At 39.4% G+C, this 17,094-nt stretch overlaps 1 protein-coding gene and 1 long non-coding RNA gene across 5 annotated transcripts in view; one reads left to right on the top strand and one right to left on the bottom strand.

Annotated features, from left to right (window-relative positions):
* The window catches only part of ksr1 (kinase suppressor of ras 1), a 102,233-nt gene that overhangs the window by 77,647 nt on the left and 7,492 nt on the right, over positions 1–17,094 (bottom strand). For 2 of the 4 annotated variants that reach the window (XM_031895788.1, XM_031895789.1), the window contains exon 2: positions 14,038–14,191. In XM_031895788.1, coding sequence (XP_031751648.1) covers positions 14,038–14,191 — 154 coding nt within the window. 4 annotated transcript variants of the gene reach the window in all.
* Positions 10,112–11,285, top strand: LOC116408863. The gene is made up of 2 exons (XR_004221343.1): positions 10,112–10,199; positions 10,943–11,285. It is a non-coding gene; the product is annotated as an uncharacterized LOC116408863 (long non-coding RNA).

The raw sequence follows: 17,094 nt of genomic DNA, 5'->3' as shown, positions 1-17,094 counted from the left end.
GTATATGCAGAAAGTGGAAAAACCTATAGCCATTTGTACCAGATGTTTGCTGAACTGCATGAGACTTTGCTGCTGCATTGCGAAAAAAAAAATCTTTGGTCACAGAGAAAACACCAAAAAACCTCCAATTCATTTTTCCTTTCCATTTTATCGAACACATTATTGTTTTAAAACTGAATGAAAAACCCAAACACATGAATACATGCCCAAGTGCAACACTGTAACAAAGCATTCAAGGCTTCCTTCTTCTACACTGGTTCAAGAGACATAACCAGCAGTGCAGAAAGGGACCAACAACTGCTGTACATTGTAATTCAATTTAGAAATAACCACTACAACTTTTTAATGACTGTATTGTGTAGGAAAGTTGCATAGATCTACATTTTCTTTCTTACATGTAATTTGAAAACTTACTATAGTTTCTGGATTATTTTAAAAGGAAATACTCTCTGTGTAGAAATCTAACACCATGGAAGTGCAAACTACCAGTGCTCATCAGGACAAAAACATTGGAGAAAACACTGTTTATTATGGGCAATTGGGGCATCATGCACATCTGCGTTTTAGGTCAAAATAATTTAGAAATAACTCAAATTTTTACAAATTCCAATGAGAATTGAATCTAATAATGTGCTTTCACACATGAGCACTTAAAGGGGTGGTTTACCTTCAGGTTATCTTTTAGTATGTTATAGTATGCCCTTTTCTTAGCAACTCTTCAATTTGTCTTCATTTTTTTGTTTTTTTATAGTTGTTTATATATTTGCTTTCTTCTTCTGACTGTTTCCAGCTTTCAAATGGGGGCCACTGACCCTGGCAACCAAAAACTATTACCCTGTGAGTCTACAGTTTTATTGTATTTACTACTTTTTATTACTTAGCTTATTTATCTATTTATCTATGTAGGCCAACATCTATTCATGTTTCTGTCTCTCTTTCAAACCACAGCCTGTTTCCTAGGTTTAATTGGATCCTAGCAACCATATAGCTGTTGAAATTCCAAACTGAACAGCTGCTGAACAAAAAGTGCAAAAAAAGACCAATTGCAAGCTGTCCCAGAATAGCACTCTCTACATCATACTATTAAACAATTAGGTGAATGACCCCTGCAAAAAATCAATGTACTTATTAGCATATGTATGTATCAGTGTATTTGCATACATATCTAGAAACCAAATTCAACAGGGATATGTATTTATAAGAATGTTCTGACACCAGTTGCACCTGCAGTATGCAAAGGCTATGCAATGTGCAAAAGTTATGCACTGGGCAATTGAACTTTGGATCTTTATCTATCAAAGCGCCCAATGTAAATGTGCTTCCCTGTGTATAGGGTTTATAGAGCCTAACATCAAACACTCAGCCGCAGAAACAGCCGCAGACACCAATTAATTTTGCATATTACACACATAAGAACACTTTCTCATACATGGAGAAAATGTAATCCAAAACAAGATGGGCCTGGCATCAGATGCTTCATAGAGTATGTATAAAATAATTACACTATTAACCATAATTTCTAATAGGTTCATTTTGAAGATGCCAAAGGTATGAAAAAACTGTTAATGGGCCAACACACTGAGATCTTTCAATGTGTTTTAAGGTGTTAACATAGCCTCCAGACCCATGACGCAGAGGTTCTGGATGAAGACACATTTTAACATCTTTTAAGGTTAGATGTGTGGCTTGGCTGGTTTAGCCTTACATTCCACCCAAACCACAAACTAAACAGCCCTTTAATTATCCGTTTCCTTTTCTTAACTGCAACCACTGTAAGATTACTAAGCATAACATAAAAACATGGGAAACCTGTCCAACTACCCTGCACCCAACTTAATAAAAGAACCAAAGCCTAGATACATGCATTGTCAAACCTGCCTACCTACTGTAAATTGCAAGAAACATTTTGTTGAATTACAAAATTCAACTTGCATTAGTCTTCATCCCATTTATTTTTAGTATGCAATTAGTTTTCTTTATGGTTTTTAAACATTAAAAAAAATTCCATTATTTTAAAGTTATCTGTAAACATAATTGCAAATAAAAGAAGTTTTTGTTTATCCCTTTCTGTTCTCTGGGCCTGAATTTAAGGCTAAGGGCACACAGGGCATACAGTCATCTCTCTCTCAGTGCAGCTACAAGGAGCAGAGATTGGGCCAAAAATGCATACTTTTGCATTTTTTCATCACAATTTCTGCTCCATGTAGCTGCTACACATAGGAGCAGATCTGCTTCTCGCAGTGTGCATACAAAACACAGGAGGAGAGAAGTGAACTGTATGCCCTGTATGGCCACTGCATCACATTTTAACCTTTACGTGGAAAAAATCCTAAAGATTTGCAGCAGATGCAGGGTCAGACTAGGGGTTGAAGGGCCCACTGGGGCTCCCACTCCCCCACCCGACGTCCTCCCCCCCACCCGACGTCCTCCCCCGAGCGCATAAATTTAACATGTCAGGGCAGGAGCTGGTTGGGCAGGGGGAGCGCCGGCAAGGGTCGGGTCTGGGTCGCCGGGGCCCACCGGGATTTTTCCCGGTGTCCCGGCGCCAAGTACGACCCTGAGCAGATGTGGTTAGTGTCCTTGAGGTAGAAAAAAAACTAACAATTATTAACAAATCACCAAATTATGCACATTGCATATCATTTAACTTTCTCAAGTAAATCTTACTTACTACAACCTTTTTCTTGAATAAATAATTGACAAAAGGACTGTGGGTGTGGATAAGGAAGAATACTGGCATAATAGCTACGTTTGCAATGACAAAAAGGTTGATTTGGGGCACTTAAAAAATGTATAACAGCTTGTTTGACTGGACATTGCCTGCTCTGTATATACAATGAATAGTAGTTTGGCAATAGGGACTGCCGGCCAATATCCCAATATGTTATGAACTCAATAAAGACCAAGTTGTATTCTGACACTAAGCAGAAACAGTGACTTTGCTGACATAAAAATGTTAATTTTGTCGGGTAGTGCCAAACTGAACCCCATTGCCTACTATTCTAATTTCCTTACAGCACTTGTGCAATGGTCTATCAGGCAATTGTCACTTTGAAACGGGGACTGTCAACAAATATGACTGTGTGTATAGATTTGCAGGATAGTAATTTTTCCTGAAACAGAAATGTGCATGTTGTTATGAAAAGTGACAAACATCATTAAAAGCAAAGTAGTAATTTAAAAATATACTAAAATCTAGTCCATTTATTTAATTTGTTTCATTGTCTTATAGTTGTTTATATCTTTATTAATTTATTTGTGGGTTCCTAAACCCAATATTTTTTCCTGGCTGCAAGCACGGCATGCTGTGAGTGTCTGACAGACTACATCATGTGTCAGCAATATTCAATATATTACTGACAAACAGCATGGCTACATCAAGCGTTTCAAAGTGATATCTACTTACCCAAAAGTGCACAGGCATATTACAGGAGGCTACAATTCCAGTTAATCGTGGACAGACAGGCAACTAAGTCCCCTAGTATAGCCCTATGTGATATTTTTAGCACTGCTATGGTGCAAATGCCAAAATTACACTAAATGATTTTCTATCAAATGTCATGAAAGTCTTCCCAAAGGTTTATACCACAAATGGAGATTGGTAGCTGCTACGTGTAACAGGCTACAATACAGTACATGTTTCATTGTTTCCTGAGGGTGCATAACCAGCTACTTGCCACATATATAATTAAACCTATTAATAGCAGCTACTAATCCTCCTGTGCAACATAAGGCAAAGGACAGACAGGAGATTTAAGCACTGTGTGAATATCTGGGGAAGTGCCCTGCAGTGTGCACACAAAATAAAATCTATGCATGTGTTGTTAATATGAGAATATCCTTGGGTGACCTACAAAAAAACATACAGTTGATTTCCGAACGTTCATTGGAAGAATGTGTATCTCAACGTGCATGGCCAGCTTAAGGAATAATTGCAATGCCCTTGCTACTGCTGAATGGCTTCTTAAATACCTGAGTTTAAATATGCATAGTAAGTACCGCCTTCTACAGCTGCCCACCACTCCCTTATTTTTGAATGCACAAAGCAAAAAGAATCTTAGGGCAACAACTCTAGAATGGGGCCTATATGTGCTGTAAGTAGTGCAATTTTGATGCATTAAGAGAAAACCATCGGCAGCAATTCTTGGTTTGTGTCACCAAGAAAAAAAGTGGTGAAGAAGGCGTGCAACTACATTTACTAATAATTTATCCCAGAAAGTATGGAATATAGTGTAAAATTGTAGATGTTCTCTCCAATTAACAATTAATAGTTGAAAAAAGCTTCTCTTGTTCCTTTCCCATTCAAAGGGTTTCAGTGACAAGACTGATAAGGGAAATATTACTAGAGAAGATGAAAGACCATCATGTATGCATTTGCAGGATTACAAAGTGGCTGACTAAAAGGCAGTAGTGCACTTTAGCCTTATGCTGTCTTGCCTGTACATGAACAAAGCCCAACTGGGCCATATAAAAAGCACATGAGCAATACAACAATTGCCACTAGACAGTTTCTTTCATAAGGTACCTATTTTAATGCATGTGTTATGAACTGTGAAGCTAAAAAAAAAAAACCTTTGCTTAAAGCAATATCCCCAATTTGTAATAAAAGGCACAAAGTTTGCCCAGGTGTGGTAACAGAACACAACCAATAAGAGTTTGCTTACAACAAAATGCTACCTGTTGATTGGTTGCTATTCATGATTAGACATGTACTAAACTTTTCACCTCTTGTTACATAACCGTTACATAACCTCATAAAAATATTATTCAAAGACATCATGTGACTAAAGGTAAAGTATACACAGAAAGTCTGACTTTTCAGAGCTCACATAAAAGTCCTTGGCTATCATCTTTGGCTAATTCAGCAAAATATGCTCCTAAGTGGGCATAAGAAATGACAGTGTGCAAGAAAGATCCAACAAATTCTTTCAAATGCTTGTCATCTAGCCGGCAGATTTTAGCTGCTCACTGCACCTGAACCCATCCTTGTGCATATTTAATACACTTGTGAAGCCTTTTTTCCATACGATTCAATGGACTTTGCTTAGTAATAAATCAACTTCAGGAAAGCCTGGCCTCGATCGGGCAGGTTAGAAAATCTAGTTGGATCGGGGACCACATTGGCTCGTTGATGCGGTCCCCGGGCCAACTTTACGTATGCCTGTCATTATTATTCGATCATTTAGCCCCAAACGATCAAATTACCCTGGATTCTCCAGATATCGCCCACCCGTAGGTGGGGATATGGGGAGAAGATCCGCTCGCTTGCTTGGCGAATCAGGCAATTTTACTCCTTAAAAAACAGAAGCTTATTTCAAACCTATTTGATTAGTTAACTGAACTTTTAAGCTGTTTATGAGAACAAATGGTACACTGGGGGAAAGCACTGCCAGAATATTATGCAATACTTATCATACAACCAAAACACTATTTAAAGAAATAAAAAATGGACTGAAAAAGTGAACAAGCTGGAGAATGGATGACCGCACTGGATAAGAGAGTTTCTCCAGACTATGCAATTTTAGGTTTGCTCAGAATTAGGTTGAGATTTGTTAGAGGTACTGAAACCTGGATTCAGAATTTGTCAGAATCCAAAAAATATTAATTTAATGCATCCCTGCTTTCACTATTAATGATTATTAATTATTACTGATGCAGCAGTAAACACAGCATTACAAAGTCCATCTTCTAGGATTGGGGAGATTGGGGAAGTTAGTTTTTAAATTATCGTGGCTCTAGGACAGGTTACACTCATTCACATTCCCACAGAACTCTTTTTTTTTTTGTATTTTTTTGTACAACCCTTTTTTTTCTCTGAAATCTTTTTGTCCATTTATTTTTGAGCAATAAGTCCAGAGGCAGCACTTATGGCAAAATGTGGCCAAGGCAAAATGTCAGTCTGAAAGCATTAGACAATCCTATAGTATATGCACAAGCATTTATGTCAAAACAGTTTGGTACATGCAGCAGTAAGTACAAATATTAAATGAGAAGTACAACAGATCCAGTAATTACTGCATTCCTGGAACTTTACATACTGACTTGCACATGGAAATCCAAAACAAGCTCCCTATATCTGTATACATTTTATTTGGAGTTCATTATTCCTTAATGAACTTAAAGGCAAGTAAGATTACTAAAAGGAGAACTAAACCCTAAAAATGAAAATGGCTAGAAATGCCATATTTTATATACTGAACTTTCTGCACCAGCCTAAAAGTTCAGCATCTCTATAGCAGCAATGACCCAGGCCTTTACAAGAGTTCCCCATCTTGGATTTAGCTGAAACACTCACATGCTCAGTATGCTCTGAGCAGCTGTTGAAAAGCTAAGCTTGGGGTTGTCAAAAATTACCAAGTAGGAAATGAGGTTTTTTCTGTCATATAAACTGATTCTACAGGCCTTATTATACTAATCAGCCTTATATTGTGACATTTCTATTCTGTATATACAGTATATTGTGCATTGGTCCCTATGCTCAGATAAGTGACAGCAGTACAGAATATGTGCAGTGAATCAGCAGAAAAGAAGACGGGGAGCTACTGGAGCATCTTCAGAGGCACAGATCTTCCCTGCTAAAGGGCTGTGGTTGCCTTGGGCTGGTACAGAAGCCCAATACATAATGTGCAACATTTCTGCCCTACTTCTTTAGTCAAGCTTTAGTTTTCTTTAAAATAAGCCACTATTTATCCTGGGATGTAGGGCCTACATTTGTATAGCAATCTAATTACCTTAGATTGTTGCATCATTTGAAAGACTTAATAAATGTACATTACTGCACTGAGTGCAGCCCTTTCAGCTAAATTTTGAAGTGTCCCCAATTTTTCAAGTGATTTGGTACCCTTACTTTAGAATACAGTAGCTTTGGTATCTAGTATTTCAACCATACGGTGTTTTTCCCCTTCAGGTGATTCTTTCACAACTGGAAGATTTTATTGGCCTGTAAATAATAGCGTAATCTGCCTTTTTAAGATATATGCCTTCAGCTACATATACAGTACTGAGCGGTTATTAGTATAATTATTTTTAAGTGTGTACCGACAGGCAGAGCATCTGCTTTTCACTGCACACTCCAGGCAGATGCTTAAGCAAATACACAAAAGTGTGCACTGGCAGGCACAACATCTGCCTGTACTCAAGGGCACAAGGGAGCGGATCAGAGTTTACTCTGCCAGACATATGGAAAAGCAAATCCTGCATTAACCCAACCCTAGGGTAGCACCAAGACGGACCTAGAGTTTAACTGACACTAGTTTGTTGCCTATTATTTATAGTGCATTAACACATTATGAAAATGAGTCATGTAGTGTATGTTGCTAATGTATGTTGTTCTATGCTGAATAACTTCCTGCTTTCAATGGTTGTACCTTCCATAGTATCAGTACAGCCCTAATCTGAACAACATCATCCACTCACAGGACCCAAAATATGCAATTCACTTGCATCTTGCGCTAAAAATCCTCAACTTTTCCCCAACATTAAAGGGGTGGAACACCTTTAACTTAACTTTTTGTGTGTTATATAATTTCTAAGCAACTTTTTAATGAGCATTCAATATTTAATTTTTTTTTTATAGGTTCTGAATTATTTGCCTTCTTCTTACAACTCTTTGCAAGTTTTAAATGGAGGGTTACTGACCCCAGCAGCCAAAAAACTACTGCTCTGTGAGGCTTCAGTATTATTATTGTTACTATTTATAACTTATTTTTCTCTTCAGGTCCTCCATTATTCATATATTAGTCTCTTATTCAAACAGCTACCTGGTTGCTAAGGTAATAGAGACCTTAGCAACCAGAAACTGGAGCATCCAATAATACTTTCCAGGCATTGTTCTGTATTTACCACAGCCCCTTCCCACAAAGGAGCTTACAATCTAAGGTCCCTTTAACATTCACACACACACACTAGGGTCAATTTCAGAGGCAAATTCTTGTATGTTTTTAGGATGTGGAATACCCAGTGGAAACCCACACAGACACAAGGACATAATACTAACTACAGCAGAGTGTCTCTGGATCAGAATGAAACTCAAAGCCCCAGATATGCAGCAGTACCTAACCACTGAACCACTGTATAACTCTAGGGGAAAAACTGTTTTGTGTGATTTGTTACTAGTCTGGTTTCTTTGTAAATGTCATATATCAAACAATCCTCTCAAGTACCAGAAACAGGGCCCTGTGACCTTCTTTTGATTTGTATCAATGCTTATCAACCACCAACCTTCCTTCCTATTGTACACACTGCAGGTAGTTTTGTACCTATATAGATTGTGATAAAGTAACCATAAAAATAGACATGAAGATACAAATGATTAAACTATTGAAAAAGAGCCACTGCTTTCAAAATATTAGAGAAATACCTTTTCTTTTAAGATTGAACTTGTTATCAAAGTATATAACTTTTACAGTGAGAAACTACCCAAACTTATTTTCCTAAAAAAGATTATGAGATAGACATAAAGAGGATTTTAAAGGGGTCCCTAACCCTCCCCAAAAAAATGTATCCAGAGGGAAAGAATTTGTAATTCTGAGCAACTTTCCAATAAGCATTAATTGAACATTAATGCCCAGAGAACAGAAAGGCATAAACAAACTTTCTTTTAACTGCAATTACATTTACAAATATCTTCAAAACCTTGGAGAATTGCTCAGATTTACATTCAATCATTAAATCATTATCTTGTAGATTGTAAGCTCTCTATTCACATCTTGTATCGGTTATTGATTGCTTTACCAATGTATGAAACCCACTTATTGTGCAGCGCTGCGGAATATGTTGCCGCTTTATAAATAAACGTTAATAATAATAATAAATGAACCACTAGAGGGCTGCCTGAAACAAATTTAATTTTCAAAGGCTATTTACCGCCCCCCCCACCCCAACAATAATTATGATGTTGATAAAAATGACAATCACTTGCCTAAAGTAATGACTGTAAAACCATTCAGTACTATGAAAGTAACTAAAGTCGCTTTAAAGAAATATCCTACCTGCACTACAACTGCTATTGAACTACTATTACCAGCATCCACCATAGAGTGGCCTATGCCTGTACACTAACACAAACATTTTAATCTGATCCATCAAAAAATAAACTTTTCATTGTACATTGATAAAAACATTTGAATGTTTTTTATCTGTAAATGTAATTGCTCATAAAAAATATGAGTGTCTTTTAAAATGAACTGCAGTCCTGGCTCTGACTCCTGAAACAATTTTTCAAGCCTGCTGATAAGGGCTGGTTTAAAAAAAACACCTAGACGCAAACTGACTCGTTACATTGTTTAAAGTATCAGAACAAAAATAACATATACGCACAGGCAGATAGATACTGCTTTCAATTGTATCTACATTTACAGATAATTTTAAAAACACATATATACAAAAAAAAACCCTTTGAGGATGAAGGACTCCTTAATGCTACTCTTTACTTATAAACTAAAAAATCGATCGTTTTGCAATCAGCATCGATGTATGCTTAGTTACCATGAAGTACAAAGTGTAGTCTTATTATTACACTATGCTGTATTTTAGAGCTCTCTGGATAACAGATCAACTTGGAAGAGCCTAAAAGTGCTGCACTGTGCCAGGCTTCTGGGTGCACTGAGGGAGGGGGGGCAAAGGGAAGGCAGTGATACAGAGCATACACCTGTGCTGGGCCATTTCTTCTCTGAGGCTCCTAAAAGTAATGTGTAATTCAGTCAGTAAGTCACAGGAAGAAACTTATGACCCTTCCGTTCAAACATGATGTCTTATGGCGCAATTACACAGGGAACAGAGAGTCAATTTAAAGATCACTGACACACACATGAGCAAATACCCTGCAATCCCAGGACCCCAACATGCCAATTGGGTTTTGTGGGCCTCATTGTCATTCCTTCCCTCCCCACCCCTTGTTGTCATTCCTGTGTCACCCACCTCCAGGGTCCGGATCTCCTGCTGTGTCAGGTCGTTGGAGGCGGCACACTGTGTGCGGAGCCCCCGCAGGTTGGACAGGGAGATGTCAATCATGTTCTGGATGAGCTCGCACTGCTGTCGGGCTGCCAGGGCAAGCCTGCTCTCCCCCCCTGCGCCATCCTCACCCCCCTGCTGCTTCCTCTCTACCATCTTCCCATCGCTATCCATCTCCTCGGCATCGGGAACCGTGCAAATGGGGGGAAAATATCTTCGCAAAAAAAATAATAAAAATAAATCTAACGGTAAGAAGAGTTGTGGGAAGACTGCTTTGCAGCGAATACAAAAATGGGAAAAAAAAAATCAGGCAAACAGTGCAATTATTAAATAGCAAAAGTGACAATGTGCATGAAAAAAAGCTAGTTAATAAGACTCTTTACACAATATAGGGTGGAGGCCTAAATATTGAAGAAAATAAAAGTCCCCCGTGGTCTCTCTCCAGCGTCCCCAGATTGTAAAGCAGTGAGATTAGGAATGCACGGTGGGGTGGTGCAGCCAGCAAGTTGATGGAAATAAAGAGACGCGGCCAAAGTATTAGTCTGACAGCAGCAGCGCCACTGAGTACTCTCTGCTGCCTTCCCCCTCCCTGAGCTTCTTAATATCAGGCAGTGCTCAGGTCAGACGCAGGGGATTCTGGGGCTTGTAGTCTTGGTTCTGAATGCCGCTGGGTGATACTGCAGATGATGCTGCATTCTCAGCTGTGTTTCTGTAAAAGGGGAAATGTGAAGCGAAGGCAAATAGCAGTGAGCTGTGGGTAAGGGGCAGGGAGTCAGGCGTGCTGAAGCAGGGGAGGGAGGGCAGGCAGGCAGGCAGGCATAGCTGGGGGAGGGGGGTGGCCAGGCAGCAGCCTACCCATCCCCGGCCACTAGCCATGAACAAAGGAAGGCAGGGTTTGTGTTAGCTAGGGAAGTGACAAATAAGGGAGGGGGTTATATTCTGCTGGGCTGCCGGTTTGTATCAAGCCTAACATTTTGTTTTGTTGTTACAGGGTCTGCAAATTAATGGAGACTTAATACAGACAGGCCCAAACTGTAGCAACCACAGAGCAACCTGCATCCAAGGCACAAAGGAAGTGCCCAGCTAAAGCAGGAAAGCAGCCACCAGCCAAGAGGCAGGATCCAGCCCACAGGCACAGCAGGAAAATAGTTACCCCTCAAGGATACCATTAGGAGCTCCTGGCTGCTAGTAAGGTGACATGCAAGACTAATGGGGGAAATGCAGTAAAAGTCACAAACAAAACAATAAATACGAAAAAATTGTTCACACAAAGGAACAGAAGTCCACTTTGTACATTTGTTTTTCATTACGACCTTTATTATAGTCACAACTTATGGCTGACTCCTCTGCTTTCTTACCAGCGCACAGGTTGCACTACCTACCCCTGACTACTTACCATTAAATGTGCAGAAGGTCCTGCTCCCGGTCTGATTATTCATGGCCCGGTCCCTGTCCCCACTGTCTTCTGGTCTACCCAGCCCTACCACTCTCAACTGTGAAATGCTGAGAAACAGAGGAACTGGCATCAATTCTGTTTTTAACCAGGAAAAGGGATCAGCCCACTGGACCCCCAGTAGGCAGGTAGGGTTTGTAAAGGGTCAGCCAATATGCAGCATCTGCCCAAGAACTGTATGCAGAAATAGAACTTGCACCAATGTCACTTCCAGTTTTGACTCAGATAATTGCAACTTTTATGCAGTTCTCACTTCCCTGGCCATTAATAATTATTATCAGTGCAGTTTCTCTCACACAAATCCACAGATAGTCTAGTCAAGTAAAAGGTCCAGCCACATAAGATGTAGAGAGGATGCCAGGCTTAGCTTCCACTGGGAGTCTAAGGTGTCATCGCATTCCACTCCTCACAGAGGGAACAGGGTGTCCACAGACAAGTTATCACGCCATGTTACCCATTTAAAAGGGTTTATCGGTCACCTGCAAATTGCTAAGATTATTGTTGTTCCTTTTTACAAAAAAGCCACACAGGGAACTAAGGTCTGAAGGTAAACGTAATTAAAAGGGGAAGCAGAGTGAAACACCACAGAGAGTACCCACAACAGCATCACCAGAGCAAGTGCCCATACCTCACCAATGATGCCAGCTGACATAAGAATCCTCTTGCCAAGCAGAGAGCTGCTGGATCTTCTAAGTCACTTCTGTCACTCACAATTCTTTTGTCTAGTGAGACAAAACTCATCTGATGGTTCAGATTCTGAGAATGGGTCAAGATATACAGACTGGATAAAAAGTATTTATAATTCTACCCCTATCTGATGATTCAGTACTAAAGGTTTGCTGGTGCCCAATCAAAATTTTCCAACCAAAATTTTCCAACCAGGCCAATCAACAAAAACGACCATTATCCAAGTCCTTTGCTGATACTGGTTGCCTCTCCCGCCATAAACTTACATAAATCGTACATAATTAAGTTTCTTACTATTATATCGGTGCATGTATGGCCACTTTTAGGTTCATTTATCATCTGCACTACCCAGAGACCAGCTCAATTAGCTTTGCTATTGATAGTAGTGCATTAAAAGTGCAAATGGTTGCAAATTTAGATATTGAGTCAGCTTCAAATACTTGGGTTGTAAGTTCCGAAACAAATATTCAGTTCATAAATGCCTCCCCATGGGCTTCACAGCTTCATGTTCTTACTTTCAAATGTTCATTAGTATGCTGCATTGGTGCATAGAGTTAAATCTAGCATGACCTGTTTCCCACTTTACCTTGTTGACTTTCTGTTTAGTGGCCCTAGTGTTGAGGAAAGTTACAGCAAACTACTTTCAACCATGCTAGAAATCTAGAACAAACAACAACACAGAAGGGCCAAACTGTTGTCTTTTCTTCCTTTAGTGATGAGTGAAATTTTTCACCAGGCATGGATTTCTGTCGAATTTCTGTGTTTTGCCATTGGTGTTTTTATTTTGCAAAACAGGCGCAAAAATTCGCCACGGAAGAAATTCGCCACACAGCAAAAAACGATGCATGTGTAAAAAAAATGACAAGTCAAAAGAAATTGACACGTGCGCTAAAAAAGTTGCGTTTCACAAATTTTTTTCACAATATCACACATTTTTCAGCAAAGCAAAATGGGACAGATTCGATCATCACTAATGAAGATTGTTACAGAGTCAAGTGAAAAAAGGGACAAAATAGACAAAATAAAGAAAAAATTGCCTTCACCTTAGGGACTTAAAAAACTCAGACTCAAGTACAAGCCTTTTAGGTGGCCATACACAGTATAAATGCTAACCTCCTTTGAAAACATGCTTATATCTAGGGGAGGATTAATTACTAGGCTCAGGAGCAACATGTTGCTCACCAACCCCTTGGATGTTGCTCCCAGTGGCCTCCAAGCAGGTGCTTATCTTTGAATTCCTGTCTTGGAGGCAGAGAAGCTGCCGAATCAGTCTAAACTCTAAAGGACCGATATCAGCAGCTAGAATCAGCCCCTGTATGGCCACCTTTACTTTTTGCATGTGTGTGATTCCTATGGGCAGACACGAGGAGGTAAAAAATCAACTATAGAGTTACCATTTCCTTAGCAGTTCAGGAGGATATACTGTATAGGATTGCCAGTGGCAGAGTCTAGGTACAAGCATTAAGGTCCAGGCCGGGCCCGCTGTCCCCCAGGCAACCCTGTGACTGCAGGGTCTGCTTCCTCTATAGTTATGCCACTATTTGGAAGGGTATTAAATTAATCTAGTTCTACATTACCCCATGCATGAACTAGAGGGGGCCAGCTCAGCGTTAGCAGTTGATAGGTCCTGCAGCATCAGCATTAAGTGCTCAGGTATACTGTATTAAGGGCAGATGGGGTTCATAGAGTTAGACCCATGTAACAATCAGCTCTAGGAGGCACTGGGTGTGGGTAACAGTAGGAGTTTACTCATAGACACATATTTCCACTGGGAGATTTAATATGGGCAACTGCACAGCATGGAGGTAAAAAGAGACATATTTTTGGTGTGCACAAGCAGCTATGACCTTGTGAAGCCAGCCATAATTCAGAAGAAGTTGCTGAATGCAAATTAAGAGCTAGAAGCATATATGTGTTAAATGGTGTAAAAAAATAATGTTACTTACCTTTTGTTGCCACAAGTGTGGGCTCCAGAATCTTAATTTCAATATTGTGTTTGTTTCACTGGTCAGAATAAGCTCTAACTCCTTTTCCAGCCAGGAAGCACACATGGCCTTCTGCCCCTTAAAAGATGCTGCATTGGAACAGAGAAGGCTATACCTGCAGGGAGAGTTATTTGATGGGATTTGTATGAGACAGTCTAGGCTGGAGAGTAAGGAGAACAAACTGACAAGGTTATGTTGCAATCAATTCCCTGAGGGAGAAAAACAAATGTTATCAAAAATACTTGCTAGGAGAGAAAACATACATAGGAATTAATTGTTTTTAGCCTATTATTCTCTTTTTAGCCTTGCTAAATTGTCATATGTCTCCTCCCCAGCAGACTTTATAGAAAAGATAGGAGCATAGGAAGAGAGAATAATATGAGGCAAAGCACTGTGTGTGGGTGCATAACTACACATATACATATCATGAGGCAAATCACCCAGTATAAATATAACACATACTGTAGTGCCACGGCTGTACTGGAGCATATGTGTCTGCCAGGAAAGGGATATAGTGGACAATAAACTCACTACAGAGTCAATATAGTGCAAAACAGGTATTTTTTACTCTTTGGCCACTTTATTCCCTTGACTGTCCTTAGGCATCTGTTTACTAAAATTCGTAAAAATTGTCTATATACTATTACCTGTTATCACTGCGAATATTGTTCCAACAAAGCCGCTCCCATGTACTACAGAGCAATGCAGCTTTTGAGAAAGTGGCGTGACACCACAAAATGCGTCAAGCGTAAGGTCCTGGTTTTATACATGCATAACATGGTTTCAAAGGACTGAATAAACATTGATTTTTTATACAGCAGTGTTTTGGTTTGCTCCGTATACTTTCTTATGTTGGGCGGATGGATATGCTGTCTGGGTGCCAGCGGTACATGTAGCACACACTGAGCTGTCCGGTAAGTGCTCCTGTGATTACCAGTTACTACAGTTAGATAAGACATATTTGTCAATATTTTTCTGTGTTAATTCTGATGCATTGGGAGTTTTTTGGCACTCATTTAGGTTAACTGCATAATCTGCTTTTTTTCACCACTGCCAATGGCCACATTAATGAATAGTCTATATAAAATAAAATCTATTAGCAATTTATAAATGCATTATTAAATATCTTATGGCCAATAAAGTAATTTTGGGAATCAATTATCTTCACATTATATTAATTATTCTTAATTAATTTAATAATTATACATTTATGAGTATCATTATTCCCCAGTGGGTCACAACATTTTTCTGCTGATGTTTAAATACTGACTTTATATCGCTCCCACTATACAGTTTCGGCTTTGATTCACATAACGCCACTCTCCAGGCGACGATAAAAATTGGCGACAATTTTGCAGATAATCTTTAGTGAACCTTGTGAGACAACTTACATAACATGTAGCAGAGAAGGTACTTGCAGAGTAAGATGCTTCCCTGCACTTCCCTGTAGTTGTGGTTTGTGCCAAAATATGTGTCCCACCTTCTATTCTGAATTTCCAGCAAGAACACCTATTGACACGTGCAAACATCATTTTGACACAGAACGCTGGAAATGACACAATCCTGATTCCAAAAATTCTTAGCGCAATTGTGTCCAATTTATCAGTATGTGCAGGTGCAAACACACACATTTGACACAACTGAATCAGACCTATCTCCCCCTCATGGCTGCAATTACCCTGAAATTATAAGGAAAAATGCTGCATTCTGAGTAAAATACATAGTGAATAATGACCAAACGTCTTGCATTAGCTGTTATAAATAAGCTTTATTGTGTCAACTTAGATACTGAGTTTATGTCACTTAAAGGGCCTGGCCACAGAGGAAATATGTATATATGTGGTTATATAACTCTCAGCTATAATAACACATTCTAATGGGTGGGTAACGGGCCTGACTCGGTCATGGACCACCTGGCCTAATAATGTCATTAGGCTGCAGCACTCCCAAAGCCGGCTGGTGTCTTTTAATTATATACTTTCAAGGGTAAATAAATTATGCAAATGACTGTGTTGTAGTGTTCTACTTCTCTCTTGATGTATGGCAGGCTTTTAACCTATAGGGCCATGCCTCCTCTCTCCAGCTATGCACCAACATCTGAACAGCACCCTGAACACTTAGGGGCCTATTTATAATGCCATGTAAAATAATTTATCTCAGGTAAATGGTGTAAAAATAGTGTGGTACGTTTGATCGCATTTCATAAATAGACCTCTAAATGTGCACATTTCTATGCCACTTAACACTTATGTTTTATGGAGTCCCACTGAGCCATCCTATGTAATGCCTGTGGTCACTATTGAGAGTCTGGCTACTTTTCAACATCAAGTACAGGTATGAGATCTGGCAACTCGTTATCCTGAAATCTCCTAATTAAGGTATATAATTTGAAAGGTTAATTTAAGTAAAGAAAAATTTGAGAACAGTCTGATTCTATGCAATTCAAGTAGTTATTATGTGTATATGTGTGCATACAAGTTCTAACATGAATATTTGGAAACCAATGCATTGCTAACTCTATCCCTGAAATAAAAAAAATATAGAGTTTACCTAGATTTTGCATTTCTGGGTTCCAGGTTAAGTGGGGAAGGTCACGCTGTCACTCTTTGCACACTGTCATGCTTTGCACGTTATGTTCTGCTCTTCTTGCATTGCCCCAGGTCTTTATTACTGCTTGATTGTGTTAGTCAACACTGGATTACTACTGTTCTACTATATAGCGCTATGTGCACTGTAGTACTTTATAAATAAATAAAAATATATATACATACATACTTAATCCCAAATATAAAATATTTTCACATTTTTACATGGTCTTTACGAGGGCTGTATATAGGTCAGCCACCCTAGGCACCAGACCTAACTGCATCCCTATGTTGCGGAAGTGACTTCACACGTATTAGGGATGTGCGTGTCGAGAAATCCTCAACCCATACTCTACCCACACCTGACCCTAACCCAGCTGCTCCCAACCTGAACCCTACCCGCCCAGCAATTACATCACAAAAGGGGGCGGGG

This window comes from Xenopus tropicalis, chromosome 2, assembly GCF_000004195.4.
Source record: "Xenopus tropicalis strain Nigerian chromosome 2, UCB_Xtro_10.0, whole genome shotgun sequence".
In the NCBI taxonomy this organism is placed as follows: domain Eukaryota; kingdom Metazoa; phylum Chordata; class Amphibia; order Anura; family Pipidae; genus Xenopus; species Xenopus tropicalis.
Note: the sequence above shows the minus strand (reverse complement) of the source record. Positions and strands in the feature narration are given on the sequence as shown.